The 13,291-nt window shown below is 38.5% G+C and overlaps 1 protein-coding gene across 1 annotated transcript; it reads left to right on the top strand.

Annotated features, from left to right (window-relative positions):
• The first annotated feature begins 7,870 nt into the window (after positions 1-7,870).
• On the top strand, positions 7,871-12,804 carry LOC147214430 (cytochrome P450 3A27-like). The gene is made up of 13 exons (XM_086142113.1): positions 7,871-8,040; positions 9,555-9,648; positions 9,769-9,821; positions 9,920-10,019; positions 10,099-10,212; positions 10,298-10,386; positions 10,467-10,615; positions 10,713-10,840; positions 10,966-11,044; positions 11,299-11,459; positions 11,533-11,759; positions 11,858-12,020; positions 12,119-12,804. The coding sequence occupies exons 1-13, from the start codon at positions 7,970-7,972 to the stop codon at positions 12,194-12,196; spliced, it is 1,506 nt and encodes a 501-aa protein (XP_085998239.1). The 5' UTR covers positions 7,871-7,969; the 3' UTR covers positions 12,197-12,804.
• The last annotated feature ends 487 nt before the right edge of the window (positions 12,805-13,291 follow it).

Here is a 13,291-nt window from a genome sequence, read left to right as displayed (position 1 = left end):
TCTATTTATCACCAAAAATCTAGCTGGCGTTGGTATTTATATATGGCCCTGGGTTTGAAGTCTTCATGTTGAACATTAAGTGAAATTGCTGAAATGCCAGCAAAAGCATCCATCAGAGGAGGAAGTGGTAATGGAAAAATTAGAGGTTAGAAATGCATCAGGCATGCATATACCCTTGCCAATGCTGTCTCCATGATACAGAACTATAAATCAGACTTTAAGGGAATGGTGCTCAGTCGGCTGTGCTGAGCCAGTGTGAACAATGTCTTGTGGTTCATTAGGTGGTGCAATAGATTCCACTAAAAAAGTCTACTATGGTTTCCAAATAGGTCTCATCAGATTCCATCAGATTTCAGGTGTTGTAAGTACAATAGACACAGAGATCCAGGAACTGATGCACAAGCTTAGAGCGATACAAATTGCGTATGGTAAAAAAATCCTTTGGATGACATTATATTTAATGCATGTCTACTTCAGCCTCAGAGGACAGTGAGTGGGGAGAAAGACATCTACTGAACAACGTCTTTGCAGACTACCTCCATCACCTTTGGGAAAAAAATCTGTCCTCTGCACTAACCACTTGTTTATTCTTGTCCGTAAATAAGACAATCGAGTGAAGTTGATTACAGCAGGAGGTGTACTATGCAACAGTGGGCTATAGCTCCCTAAGACGATCCAACCCACAAAGCTGGACCTGGCCCAACCCGTGACCACAGTTATTATGCAAGTTGCAGATCAATATCTCTGGCATCCAGATTCACAAATGGTCTACACAAAGCATCAGAAATACTGACCCCTCTGGAGCAGGGAGGCTGTAAACCAGCTGTCCATACGAAAATCCACAAACATTTGATTGCAGTCATACCTGGTGCCCCCCCCCCTCCACCCCCCACCACCAATTCATCAATCAAGAGCTCATTTAATTGAATACTTAAAGTAATCAAGTCATAGGATTCTCGAGCAGGTGTCGACAAAATGGTACCTAGATTTAATGTGGCCCTCAAGGGGGCTGTGGGAACTAAGCGAGACCGCATTTACTACAAAAGTTTTACTTGTGCTTTGGAGTTTGTACATATTTCAACTACGGATCTGTTCATATGCATGATTTGAGACAGAGACGTAGAAATGTGAGCCCTCTGTTCTGCCATTGGGTATTAAATACGAGCTGTGCTCAAAGGCTCCAGGTATTTGCATAACAGCACACGGATTTCAATATAACTAACCCAAGAGAGCACAAAGACACACAATAATATTTTCTACGTGGCTGCAGGACACTGGCTAAAATAAAGGACAATTTTAGGACTAGTGCAAAGATGGAACGGCGCTTGTTTCTACCAAATAACTTTAGACAGTCTTTGTCATTTCTACCAATAGGGGAATACTATAACATTAAATGAAATGAATATGAGCTACAGCCAATAGCCGTCTAACATGTATATCTGGAAATCTAATGAAGGTGAAACCACACTTGAGTATTTTTGATTCTGTTGACAGATTTTTACTGTTCCACACTTCTCATAAACAAACCATCAAATCCTTAAAAGGTGAGGGTCGGTCTGTATTTAATCTGTCCTAGTTGATGCTCTGCCCCATGTGAGGTTAAAGAACAGAGAATCATTTGATTTAACAGTAAATCCATGCCAGTTTTGCACATGCAACAGAAGCCAAATCCAACTATTGTCCTTTAGAAGACCTTTCTTTTTCCTCTGTTTGGGATAAGAGGGGTCCACCCACTGAGGGTAAACTAAAACAAGCCAGAACACATATGCAGACACACACACTGATTTTTGTCTCCACAATGTGATGAACACATGGTACTTGTGTGTTTCAGTATGCATGTGATTTTGCATTCAGGGGGCATTTCAGAAAATCCTAAACTAGGATCAATGTCAGAGCAACTGACATGGTTGCAGGCTTTAGTGTGATAACAGCTGTTTCATCCTATACATCTCAATAAACCCGGCACTCGGTCATACACACCAGGTGCAGGAGGCATATAGAAGCACACACACATAAACAGGCAAAGAAGCAAATGATAACAGGATTCAAGAGCAGCACGTGGATGGTCACTGCCTCCGACCAAAGTCAATAGTAAATAGAGAGAAAGGGGCTGAAAGACGTATGGTCAGACTTCTCCAATGTCTGTTTAAATAATTAACACATCAAATTAGAAAAAAAGGATTTTTGTTGTCATAGAGCTGTCTTGGCACAAATACTAAAAAATACTCTTCATGAGAGGAGAATTTTTCTGTCACTTATTGTTTCAAAATGCATGGATTATAAGCATGGATGTGCTTAAGATGACATGTATTAAAGTTGCAATCGTCTACCTGACATGTACCCTCTTTAAACATGAGAGGTAGAGAGAAAGCACAAGCACAAGCCTAATCTGGGACCATATTTTTTTTAAGACACTTATTAAAAAGCTTATTTCTGATGTTAAATATTTTGAAATACGGTCAATTTGAAAACAAGAGTTTATTTTCTATTGCGGTCGCACTTGTGATAGATCGATGTCATCTGGCCATTTGTTTCACACAGTAGAGGAACAAAAAATAAGGGCCATATACACACTTACCAGATCTGTGCCTTGTTACGATGATCATAACACCATCTAATGACTTGAGATAAATGACTACACTGCAGTCACTAGGGAGTTAAGCAGTGTACCAGGGAGTAAAATATCCTAGGGTAGTAAAAACTTCAGAATTTGAAACTTGGTTTTACTCTGAGATAGCATATTATTTCTCAGCAATCTGTTTTGCTTTCTGTTGTACATGAGTTCAATTCTGTTATTTCAGCAAGGAGACTAATATAGTCGTCCACACAGAGAATTGGAGGACATACAAAGGTTTCTCGTGATCAGTTTAAGATATGTATCTTCATGAGTGCTTTTTCAAGTGGTATAAAGCTGCCACACTTTGGGTGCTGATGAGACCTTCACGACTTGAAAGATAAATCTAAATAATTCTAAGGCTCTTTACGTGATCATTCAAAAAGAATATTTTTTTTAATCAACAAATCCCAAGATACATGGCTTTTACTTTAATTTCTACAACTGATAGATATTGGAATTCATATTTGGCTTTTGAGGTATAGACCACTACATTTACAGAAATATTGATGAATAAATGAAGTAAAAAGTTGAAAGTTGGACATTCACCACAGTTTAAAAAGGCTAAAGATAATGTAATGCGTAGCACTCCTGCCTCATGCAAAACATTCAATATCGGTGGGTGCCTTTCTGTGTGCATATTCTCCCTGTGCTTGCGCTTGTATCCTCAGTTTCCTCACACTTTCTCAAATGGTTTTTGAAGACTCTAAATTGTCTGTCAGTGTGAATGCTGTATCAAATGGTTGTACGCATCTAAACGTGGCCCTGTAATCAACTGGCAGATTATCCGAGGTGAACCACCAGCCAACCGTTTTGTATGGATCCTTTAAAAAGATATATTTGTGTTTACACATTATATACAACCCTCACTCGTAGATGTTTAAATCGGATTTACTCATGGGGCTGTACGACTGTACCATGTGTGTATGTGTGTGTGTGTGTGCATGTGGCGTAGTAATCTCTGTCCAACAAGTGAGTTGCCTGTCTTCTACTGACATCCTGATCCTAAGCGCCTGTCCACCAAACCACTGAAACTTAAAACCCTTCTAATAAAAAAAAAAAAAAAGAAAGAAATAAAGCTTAAAGATGGATTAAGAGATTAGGAATTTCTTAACTCCAAGCAGCTTTCACACATTCAAAAATGCCCCCAGCATTAGAGAGCAATCAGTCAATATGACCCTAAAACCTCGGTTGTATGCAACAGCAACTGCAGCAAAACCCTTTTTTTGAGTCAGGAGGATTTACAACCTCTGAAATCTGCTTAGCATGGAAGCACACATTCTACATGCTATTTTCAGATGGAAATATTTTTATTGGGAGCTTGTTGAATGTTGATTGATTTGCAGGCGAAGTGGTCGGGCAAAGTTTCTCAGCCACTTGCTTGGAACAACAAGATGTTTCTAATTCACAGAATCCAGTGGCACAGAATCCAGTGGCAGAAAATAGATGCACACATTTACACATAGTTTTAATTTGTAAACTTTGATAATTAAAAGGAAGGCTGTGAGTAAAGTTAATGTTTTGTGTCATTCAAAATAACTCTAAAATAGATCCAAAAGCTAGAAGTTAGTGCAATGTTCAGATGATAATTAAGTGTAATATCCAGAGTAGGTACCTTTTTATTTTCTTGGAATTTGAATAAAACGCTTCATTTTAGAATTTTGCATGGTGGCAGAATTATAGTTTTGAAAACCCTGCATTAAGTTATTGAAGCAATATCCTTGCCCACCATGGAGATATTGTAAGAACCTGTTATTTTCAAACACAATATATCCAGTTAAAACATTTAAGGTTCATTTGCAATTCACCTGTCTCTGCAAGTGCCCCACGTTCCATCATGATACATTTTTAATTTTGCCTATTCTTTATTTATATGAGCCACTTATAGCCAGTTCAATGTTAGGTTTGTTATTTTATGGCCATCGCTATTGTACCAGCTGTGAGGAAGTAGTGAACTTGTGCCTCTGAAAACACAGCAATCATGAAATTAATATTAATGGTGCCTGAAAACATCATTCAGGAAAGGACACTGCTCCGACCAAACCTTTCTGCCCTCAGGCTGTTTCAAACATCAGCTTGGCACTACATGGAGCTGGGATTTGAAATTACAAGTAACTGGCTCTGTACCTCTCAGAAATCCTTTCAAACGGCAGCCAAATGTGGAGCAAGTGGATTTAGTGGATTCAGCGATTTAGCACACACTGCTGATGGCAGTGATGGAGTCTTGGTCTTCATGGTCTCGTTCTTGAAAGCACAGACCTATGAAGGTTTCCTTACACTGCCTGCACACTCTGCACTTTTCCTTTGCCTGCATGTATGGGACACGAAGCAACGTGATGTCAAAGCCTACACACCCACAAACCGCTGTTGGAGTTCATGCTGGTGTCTGCTGGAGTGGGGTCCTCTTTTTATTTTACAAAGATTAAAAGCCACTAAATCACCCTGTCACTGTACAGTATATATGAGTGTGTGTGTGTGTGTACAGGAGAGTGGGAGAAAGAGTGGGAGAGAGAGGGAGGAAATGCTGTAAATCCATAAATGCACTCACTTGTTCCTCTGTGTTTTTTCCCTTAAGAGTCACCTTTCATCACAGCAGCTCGCATGGATGAGCAGCTATACCTCGCTGAATGAGGCCGCCAGACAAGGAATGTGATTTCCTGTCTAAATCAGTGGGAATGATTGGACACCGAAGATGACATGAAATATTACACACACTGAGAATCTTGCAACGGTATTCCATTCATGGTATATTCTCCATTTCTCAAATCTATTTTCTTCATTCTTCTCTTCTTTCGTTTTTTCCTGTAAGGGGCATCATAAGCACTATTTCACATCATATGAATAAGTAAAAGTACAAAATTTGATTGCACGCTAATAAAGGCACAACTGGTCTGAAATCCAATGTGTGCTGTCACTGTAATGCAGAAGTGACTTTGCAGTAGCACAGTAACAATGTTACTCAGCTCCCTGGAGTAGAGGTTCGGGGGGGTACCTTAACCTACTGCTGCAGAGACACACATTGCACCAGGCTGATTGCCAGTAACTGTCTCTGTAAGACTCCCACCTAATGTGACTCCAAGATGTCATGTTGCTCTTCTGGTGAAACTCTGATATAGTGCACAGTACAGTCAGTGATGCCGGATAAAAATTAGAATTAATAAAAATATTGGCATCAGTTAAAACGTGCAGATTAATAAAGCTAGAGACAGATCAGCTAAAATCTAATAGAGCACTGATGTGAGTATGTAACAGATCATTTTGTGTCATCGAAAGGAATAGTGGTAGAGTTGCTGATGCATTTTTTTAAATTAACATTCATTGTTGTATCAGGAAAGGTTTATCATAGAAAGACTGTTTATTGTTTTTTTCCAGCTACTCCCACTGACACGATGTGATCATCAAAATATTACCTTGCACTGCCCTCTGCTGGTAAAACGCAAAGTTTCTCCACACTGAATTGGGAGGTTTTTTTTTTGTTGTTGAAAATCGTTAAGATCAGAGCAAATTAGATAAACGGAGAGTTGAAGGGGAAAAAAAGCTTCCCACTTTTTTGAGGTGGCTTTGTTAAACATTCATGCTTCTTGAATATGCACACATTGCCAATGTTCGACAGTCACGTATTGCACACACATGCATAAGGTAACAAACAAAAGATCGACACAGGAAAACTCACACATGGGCACACACTCTTACAAGGTGACATTCCCTGGGCGGTGTGCCAAATCACTAGGCAAGCTGGGGAGGTCACAGCCAAATGTACAAGGGCAAAATTGACATTGAGAGCCTCCTGACAGCTTGGTTTTCTTGCGCTTATATTTCTGAGTCTGACAATAAATACAAAACTACTGCTTCAATCCCAACATCCAAATGAGCTTGTGTAATCGGTGGATGTGTGACGCATGTCTAGGAAGTACCGAGACACTATCTAGTTGTCATCTGCCACAGATGGCCAGGTGTCCCTTCCAATGTCACAAACACAGACATGCTGAACTAAGAGGAGGCACGCTGGACTTCATTAGAAGGTTAATTAACATTTTCAATTATCAACATGTGGAAACCACAAAACCCACCGATACACTGACACACCGCCTCATGTGTCATTTCTTCAGTAAGACGTCAATGATTATTTAACCGCAATCTAATGACTCCAATTATGGGATGAAAATTTAACTATATTAAAGAAGCTTGATGAATTCAGCCTGGAGAAGCAACCTGAAGCAATTTGAGGCAACCGTTAGATATGTAATCTTCCCAATCTCAGTCACTTCCACTCAATACAAAATGGAAAACCCATCTTCACAGGACCACTCTAAACCAAACAGTTTAACAGTTCTGACATTGCATCTCAGAAGTTAGTTCCAATTGAGAGTAATTCTACAATGATGTGCAAATACACACGTAGGCAATGGGCTGAGTGTTACATATTAGCATTTGGAAACACAAGAAAAGAATGGGGGGCGGGAAACAAGTGTTTATTCAATTTATCCAACAACATCCAAGGGGACCCCCATTGCATCACAATGCATTTTTTTTTTGACCAACTAAGTTGACAAGTGGGCCTGTCTGACTATTTGATGAAGTTTTCTTATTTCTCATTTATTTTATATAATCAAGGAAACATAAACATACCCAAAGGTTCAGACAAGGGAGATGGATTGCTTGGAGTGGGGGACAGTAGATTTGACTCATTGGCAGCTTACAAATTGGGCATGCAAAATGACTAATAGCCCAAGAACCAACCTTTGTTTTCTACTCCTTTTGACTTGTATCGCTGGATAGAATCCTTAAAGATCACAGCACACTCGTGAACACCTTTAGCAATAAACTACAACGTATTTTGAAAACATGTTCTCCTTCCTCACCCTTCAGAGCTTGAGTAACCTGTCCTCATTTCGGTGCCTCCTGACCAATCACCGCCAACAGATTTGTTTTTAACAACTAACTTCCGGTATTATCTGCATATGCGCAGTAAAACGGAATAGTTCAATGTGGTAGAAACCCGGGGGATGACTGAAAACAATATAAAAGTATGGAAAGTCATCGAAGAAAAACATTGATAATTTGACAAAATATGTGTATTTGTGTTTATATGAGGCCACACATTTGTCAAGACATTTATTTTGGAATGTGTTTGTTTTATACACATGAAGATAAGTGATTACGCGTTGTATGAAGTTAAAACTGACACCTGACCAACAACAACATCCATGATGGTATATTCTGCCCTGACAAGCACCTCTGTTATGTAAAATTTCTTTACCTGTTGGCTTTCTGTGTGAAAAGTCAAGAGCCGGAGGAACTTTGCACTTCTCTCTCTGACTTGATTTGGGATCATCGGAAAGGGCAAGAGGAAAAATGGACTTCTTTCCTTACTTTTCCATCGAAACCTGGACATTGCTTGCTCTCTTCCTAACTTTAGTGGCGGTGTAGGTCTTGGTTTGTTGTCTGATTTGTTTTATTTACAGTAGTTTTTATTTAAACTAATTTGATTATCTTATTCCTGCCGGGAGCTGAAACACAACGCAAACTATTTTTGGTTAAACTGTGTAATCTTAAAAAAAAAAAAACAACAACAAAAAAAAACAAAAAACGGTGTAATGGTTTTGCAACTTTATTTTGGTTCAGGGAGTTCGCAGTACGGGTTTTACCAGTGACTAAGCAAAATTGCTTATCACTGCTGATCTGGTTAAAAAAAAAGTTCAAGAAATTCATTTTTAAATAAATCTCGATCTTACTGTACAGAATATTTTATGAAAGACTAAAAGGGCATTTAATTGTGACAGGGGTAAAAGTGTCAGGGGTGTTTTGTGTTTGTGTTTGTTTGTGTTTGTTTTTTAGAAATGGGATTATTTGAAAGATGTGAATTCGAAGGGCCCCTGATTGCAAAACCACAGAGACGAGGTCGGACAAAAATTAAATGCTGTTGGCAGTTCAAATGCAGAGGACCAACAATTAAAGGCTCTTTTAGTCTTTCATAAAATATTGTGTACAGTAAAATGAGATTGAGATTTATTCAAAGATGAATTTGTTGATTTTTTTTCTTAAATATTCTGTAATACAAATACTGTATGTAATGTATGGGTTTTTTTTTTTACTAATGCAATTATCCTTTTACCAGAACCTCAATTTGCAAATTACTAAAATTTCAGTTACTGTACAGCAGTACTGTGATGTAATATTGTCTATATTAGAAAATAATGATAAAAATAATAACAATAATTTTAAATGGAAGGCTGAAAGTGAACACATAGCAGTAAGAATGCATTTAAAAAAAAAAAAACAATAATAATGATAGTAATTATTTTCATCCTAACATGGGTTTAGAGGTGGAGAAATGTTTGCAAGCAGGTGGAGGTAAAGAAACATGCAAACAGGTTGAAACAGGTAGAGAAAAGTGTCAGGGGTGATTAGTGAAATGAATATCAGCAAGAATGCAGGGTAAGGTAGGTGAAGCGAATGACAATGAGACCAAAGATGTCGTCTGGTTCGGAGACACTGAGGAAAAGACAAGAGGCAGAGAGGAAGATAATGTGGTTCTCTTGGGGAGTGAGGAGGATGGATAGAATCAGGAATGAGTCCATCAGAAGGACGGCATATGTTAGATGATCTGGAGATAAATTCAGAGGAGATAGTTTGAACATGTTAAGAGGAAGAATTGTTAATGTCGGGCTCGAAGGATGCTGAGTTTGGAACTGCCAGGCAGGAGACGGAGAGGAAGACCAAAGAGGAGATTTATGGATGGAAAGAGGGAAAGAGAACACACAGCTAGTTGTTATGAGAGAAGAAGAAACAGAATAGGGTTAGTTGGAGGCAGATAATTGCCAGATGAAAGCGATCCCTGAGGGGAACAGCCTAGAGGAAATGAAACATAACATGGGTTTGATTAAAAAATGAAATCTTGAATTATAGATGAATTCCTAATGGTATGATTATTCCACAGGTATGCATATGCGCCGTATGGGTTTTTCAAAAAAATGGGTATTCCTGGACCCAAACCCTTACCCTTTATTGGGACATTTTTGGAGTATAGAAAGGTGAGACACATTTTCAAGATTGTTTTTCTGAAGTGAGTTGGCACAGAATGAATACATTTTGTAAAGATTTTGATGCTGTTTTGCAATAGCATTTTATTATATTTGCAAATCCCCCCTTAGGGCGTCCACAACTTCGACTATCAATGTTATCAGAAGTATGGAAAACTGTGGGGGTAAGTGACTGGCCTCATATATACCTCACATATGGATATAAAAAGTGTAAAATTATCCTCCAATTAAAACCTTTCGCTGTCTGCTGCTTCATTGAAAGGTTTTATGACGGTAGAGAGCCTATATTGGCTGTAATGGACACAGATATGATCAGAGTCATCTTAGTCAAGGAGTGTTACTCGGTCTTCACGAACAGACGGGTGAGAAAGAAACATGTTATTGCCAGAGTATCAATTAAAAAACACTATGTACACAGAATTCTCTGTTTGTCTGACTCAGGACATTGGCCTCAACGGACCCTTAAATGATGCCGTTTCAATAATAAAAGATGAGGAGTGGAAGAGGATTCGCAGCATACTTTCACCTTCATTCACCACTGGACGACTGAAAGAGGTATGAATGAACACAGCAGATTGACGCTGAAATGTGCAGATGTGTCTCCAAACAACAACAATATTTTTTCAATTGCTTTTGGCAGATGTACACAATAATGGTGAAGCACTCACAAAGTCTGGTCAAGAGGCTTCATCAGTCAGCAGAGAACGATGAAGTCATTGATGTTAAGGAGTGAGTGATGCATTAGTGAGTTGTAACCGCTTCATGAAGACCTATTGGTTCAATCATGTGTTCTCTTTTTGTTTTGGTAGAGTATTTGGACCTTACAGTATGGATGTGGTGACCAGCTCAGCCTTTAGTGTGGACATTGATTCCATCAACAATCCCAACGATCTTTTTGTGACAAACATAAAGAAAATGGTCAAGTTCAACTTCCTCAATCCCTTGCTCATCCTTGCAGGTATGTCAAAATAGAAACTTTTTGCGGATATTCAATTTTTTTTTTGTCTTACTGCATTGAATAACTATCATTTTCATGTTGTGTTTCTTCATTTCAGTTCTTTTTCCTTTTTTGAAGCCGATATTTGAGACGATGGATCTGTCTTTTTTTCCTGCTGATGTGTTGGCCTTCTTTTACAACTCTCTGAAAATAATCAAGTCAGATCGTCATTCCCAGAATCACAAAGTAATTCAGTAATGCTCCAATTAATGTGATGGTTGTAATGCATTTTCTGTTCAAATGATCTGCCTTAAAAATGTTCTGTGGCTTTATCTTGATCACAAAGTATAAGTCTAATTTTGTTTTTTCAGGGCCGGGTGGACTTCATGCAGTTGATGGTGGACTCTCAGAGCTCAGAGAAAAACCAAGAGGGCGCCACTAAGCAGAAAGGTGAAGGAAAAGGGGGAGAAGATATAAAAACAATGGATAGTTACAAATATTGTCACTTGAAGAAATAACATTTCAGTAGCAGGTAGACCAAAAGACCTCATTCTGTTACCATCACACCAGATCCCTACCTTATTTGATTTCAAAATGGGGGTTTCTGTGAATAAAAGAAGTTGGTATTACAAGACTACTGTTGAAATTCAGTCAAGCGTTGTGATATGTGGACAGTATTTGATAATGTTAAATTGATGTTGCAGGACTGACTGATCATGAGATTCTTTCTCAAGCCATGATATTCATTTTTGCTGGCTATGAAACAAGTAGCAGCACACTGGGCTTCATAGCTTACAACCTGGCAACACATCCTCACATCCAAGAGATACTTCAACAGGAGATTGATGAAATGTTTCCTGAAAAGGTCAGTTTTGAGTTTTCAGCCATTTTCAGCAAATGGCCTGGTGATTGCAACTCCCTGTTCTCTGTCAATCCAGTGTCAACCAACTTATGAGGGTTTGTTGAAGATGGAATACCTGGATATGGTGTTGAACGAGTCCATGAGACTGTATCCCATTGGGAATCGATTAGAGAGAATTGCAAAGGCTTCTGTTGAAATCAATGGTATAACTATCCCTAGTGGAACTGTCGTCATGGTGCCAGTTTATGCTCTCCATCGTGATCCTTCTTTGTGGCCTGAACCTGAATCTTTCAAACCTGAAAGGTACCGTATTAAAAGAGACAGATGGTATCGGCTCACCTAAAATATCACCTGCATATTTAAATGAATAGGAATGTTTTGTGTTTTTTTACCATTTCCAGATTTAGCAAAGAAAACAAACACAAAATTGATCCATATAGCTTCCTTCCCTTTGGAGCTGGGCCTAGGAACTGTATCGGCACACGATTTGCTCTCTTGATGATGAAGTTGGTTATCATTGAGATCCTTCAGCACTTCAGCTTTGTCACATGCAAGGAGACATATGTGAGTGGCCATTGTCAGTGATTTTAAGTTTTAAAAAAGTTTCAGATTCTGCAACAGTGAATTTTGATGTGAGTATAATTTGTTATTTGATTTTCCAGATTCCAATGGAGCTTGGAATTGATGGATTTACCACACCCAAGAATCCCATCAAACTGAAGCTAGAACCAAGAGCATAAGCCACAGACCCTCATTCAATGTAGATGACTATCTTGACCTGAGTGAATTATAACCATTCTTATCAAAATCCTCCTGTCGTGGCAACTGGACTTGAATTTCTTCACTTGGAGACGTGTCACCCTTCATCCGAGAGGCTTTTTCAGTTCTGCTTCTTCAGCAGGACTGAAAAAATTCAAGTCCAGGTCCCACGACAAGAAGATTTCAACAAGAATTCACCATGACCTGGATTACTGAGAACCTCCCCAGACAATTTCAACAACTGTATTTTTCTTTTCCAAGTAGACTCTCTATACCAGAGGTGTACTTATTTTTCAACTACAGTTAATAAACGAACATTTAAAAAGTAATATTAGTCACAACAGAGCATCTATAAACTTTAATTTAAATTGGATCAACTACCTATTATGCACTTTATTATTCTCATAAGAAAATGAAATCATATCATATCAATCAATCTCAAATGCAATAAGGATTTATTTCCAAAAGCAATTTTTTTAAGTAGATTGCTTGTTTTGAAAATTTGACCTGAATACAAAGTATGTTATCATCTTTATCTTCGGCATTTAAATGTGTCATAATACAGTTTATTTGTTGAACATGTCTCTCACTTAAATGTGTTGTATGTGTGTAACCTGTTCTGGCTCCCACTATTCCTCATCATATAGCATTATATAATATTTATGGCTTGGGCTTATCTTGCTGTCCTTCTCCTGTAAAAGTTACAAGGGGTGGCTCTTACACAAACACCTTGCCAGAACATGTGCTTGAGAGGGTTGAGTTCTCGAATCCTTCATAGATGAGCTTATTATCTTCTCTACCTTTTGCAAATTGAATTTAGCAGACACTTTAATTCAAAGCAACACCCACTTGTCATGTGTATCAACAATACAAGTGGGCCTCAGTAACATATGGACAATTGTGTATCTTAAATTGCGCACATATCAAAGGTCAGTGCACGGGGAAAGCCATATGCCGTTTTTTAATGTATAATAGGTGTCATACTATAATTAGGCGTATTTTATTTTGACTACAATGACTTAATACTGAAAACTACTTTTTAAGGGCAATTTTTAAGAAAGGTTTCAGCAACCAGA

This window comes from Fistularia commersonii, chromosome 34 (assembly GCF_037954325.1).
Source record: "Fistularia commersonii isolate RoL2024-O1a breed Wild chromosome 34, RoL_Fcom_v1.0, whole genome shotgun sequence".
NCBI classification, from domain to species: domain Eukaryota; kingdom Metazoa; phylum Chordata; class Actinopteri; order Syngnathiformes; family Fistulariidae; genus Fistularia; species Fistularia commersonii.
The sequence above is the reverse complement of the archived record's forward strand: the minus strand, read 5'-3'. Positions and strand labels throughout refer to the sequence as shown.

Bases quoted from the DNA above. Each gene is read 5' to 3' on its own strand.
- LOC147214430 (XM_086142113.1), top strand. From the start codon at position 7,970: ATGGACTTCTTTCCTTACTTTTCCATCGAAACCTGGACATTGCTTGCT. The intron at 9,649-9,768 runs GTGAGACACATT...ATCCCCCCTTAG, and splicing joins CATTTTTGGAGTATAGAAAG to GGCGTCCACAACTTCGACTA. The intron at 10,616-10,712 runs GTATGTCAAAAT...TCTTCATTTCAG, and splicing joins TCCCTTGCTCATCCTTGCAG to TTCTTTTTCCTTTTTTGAAG.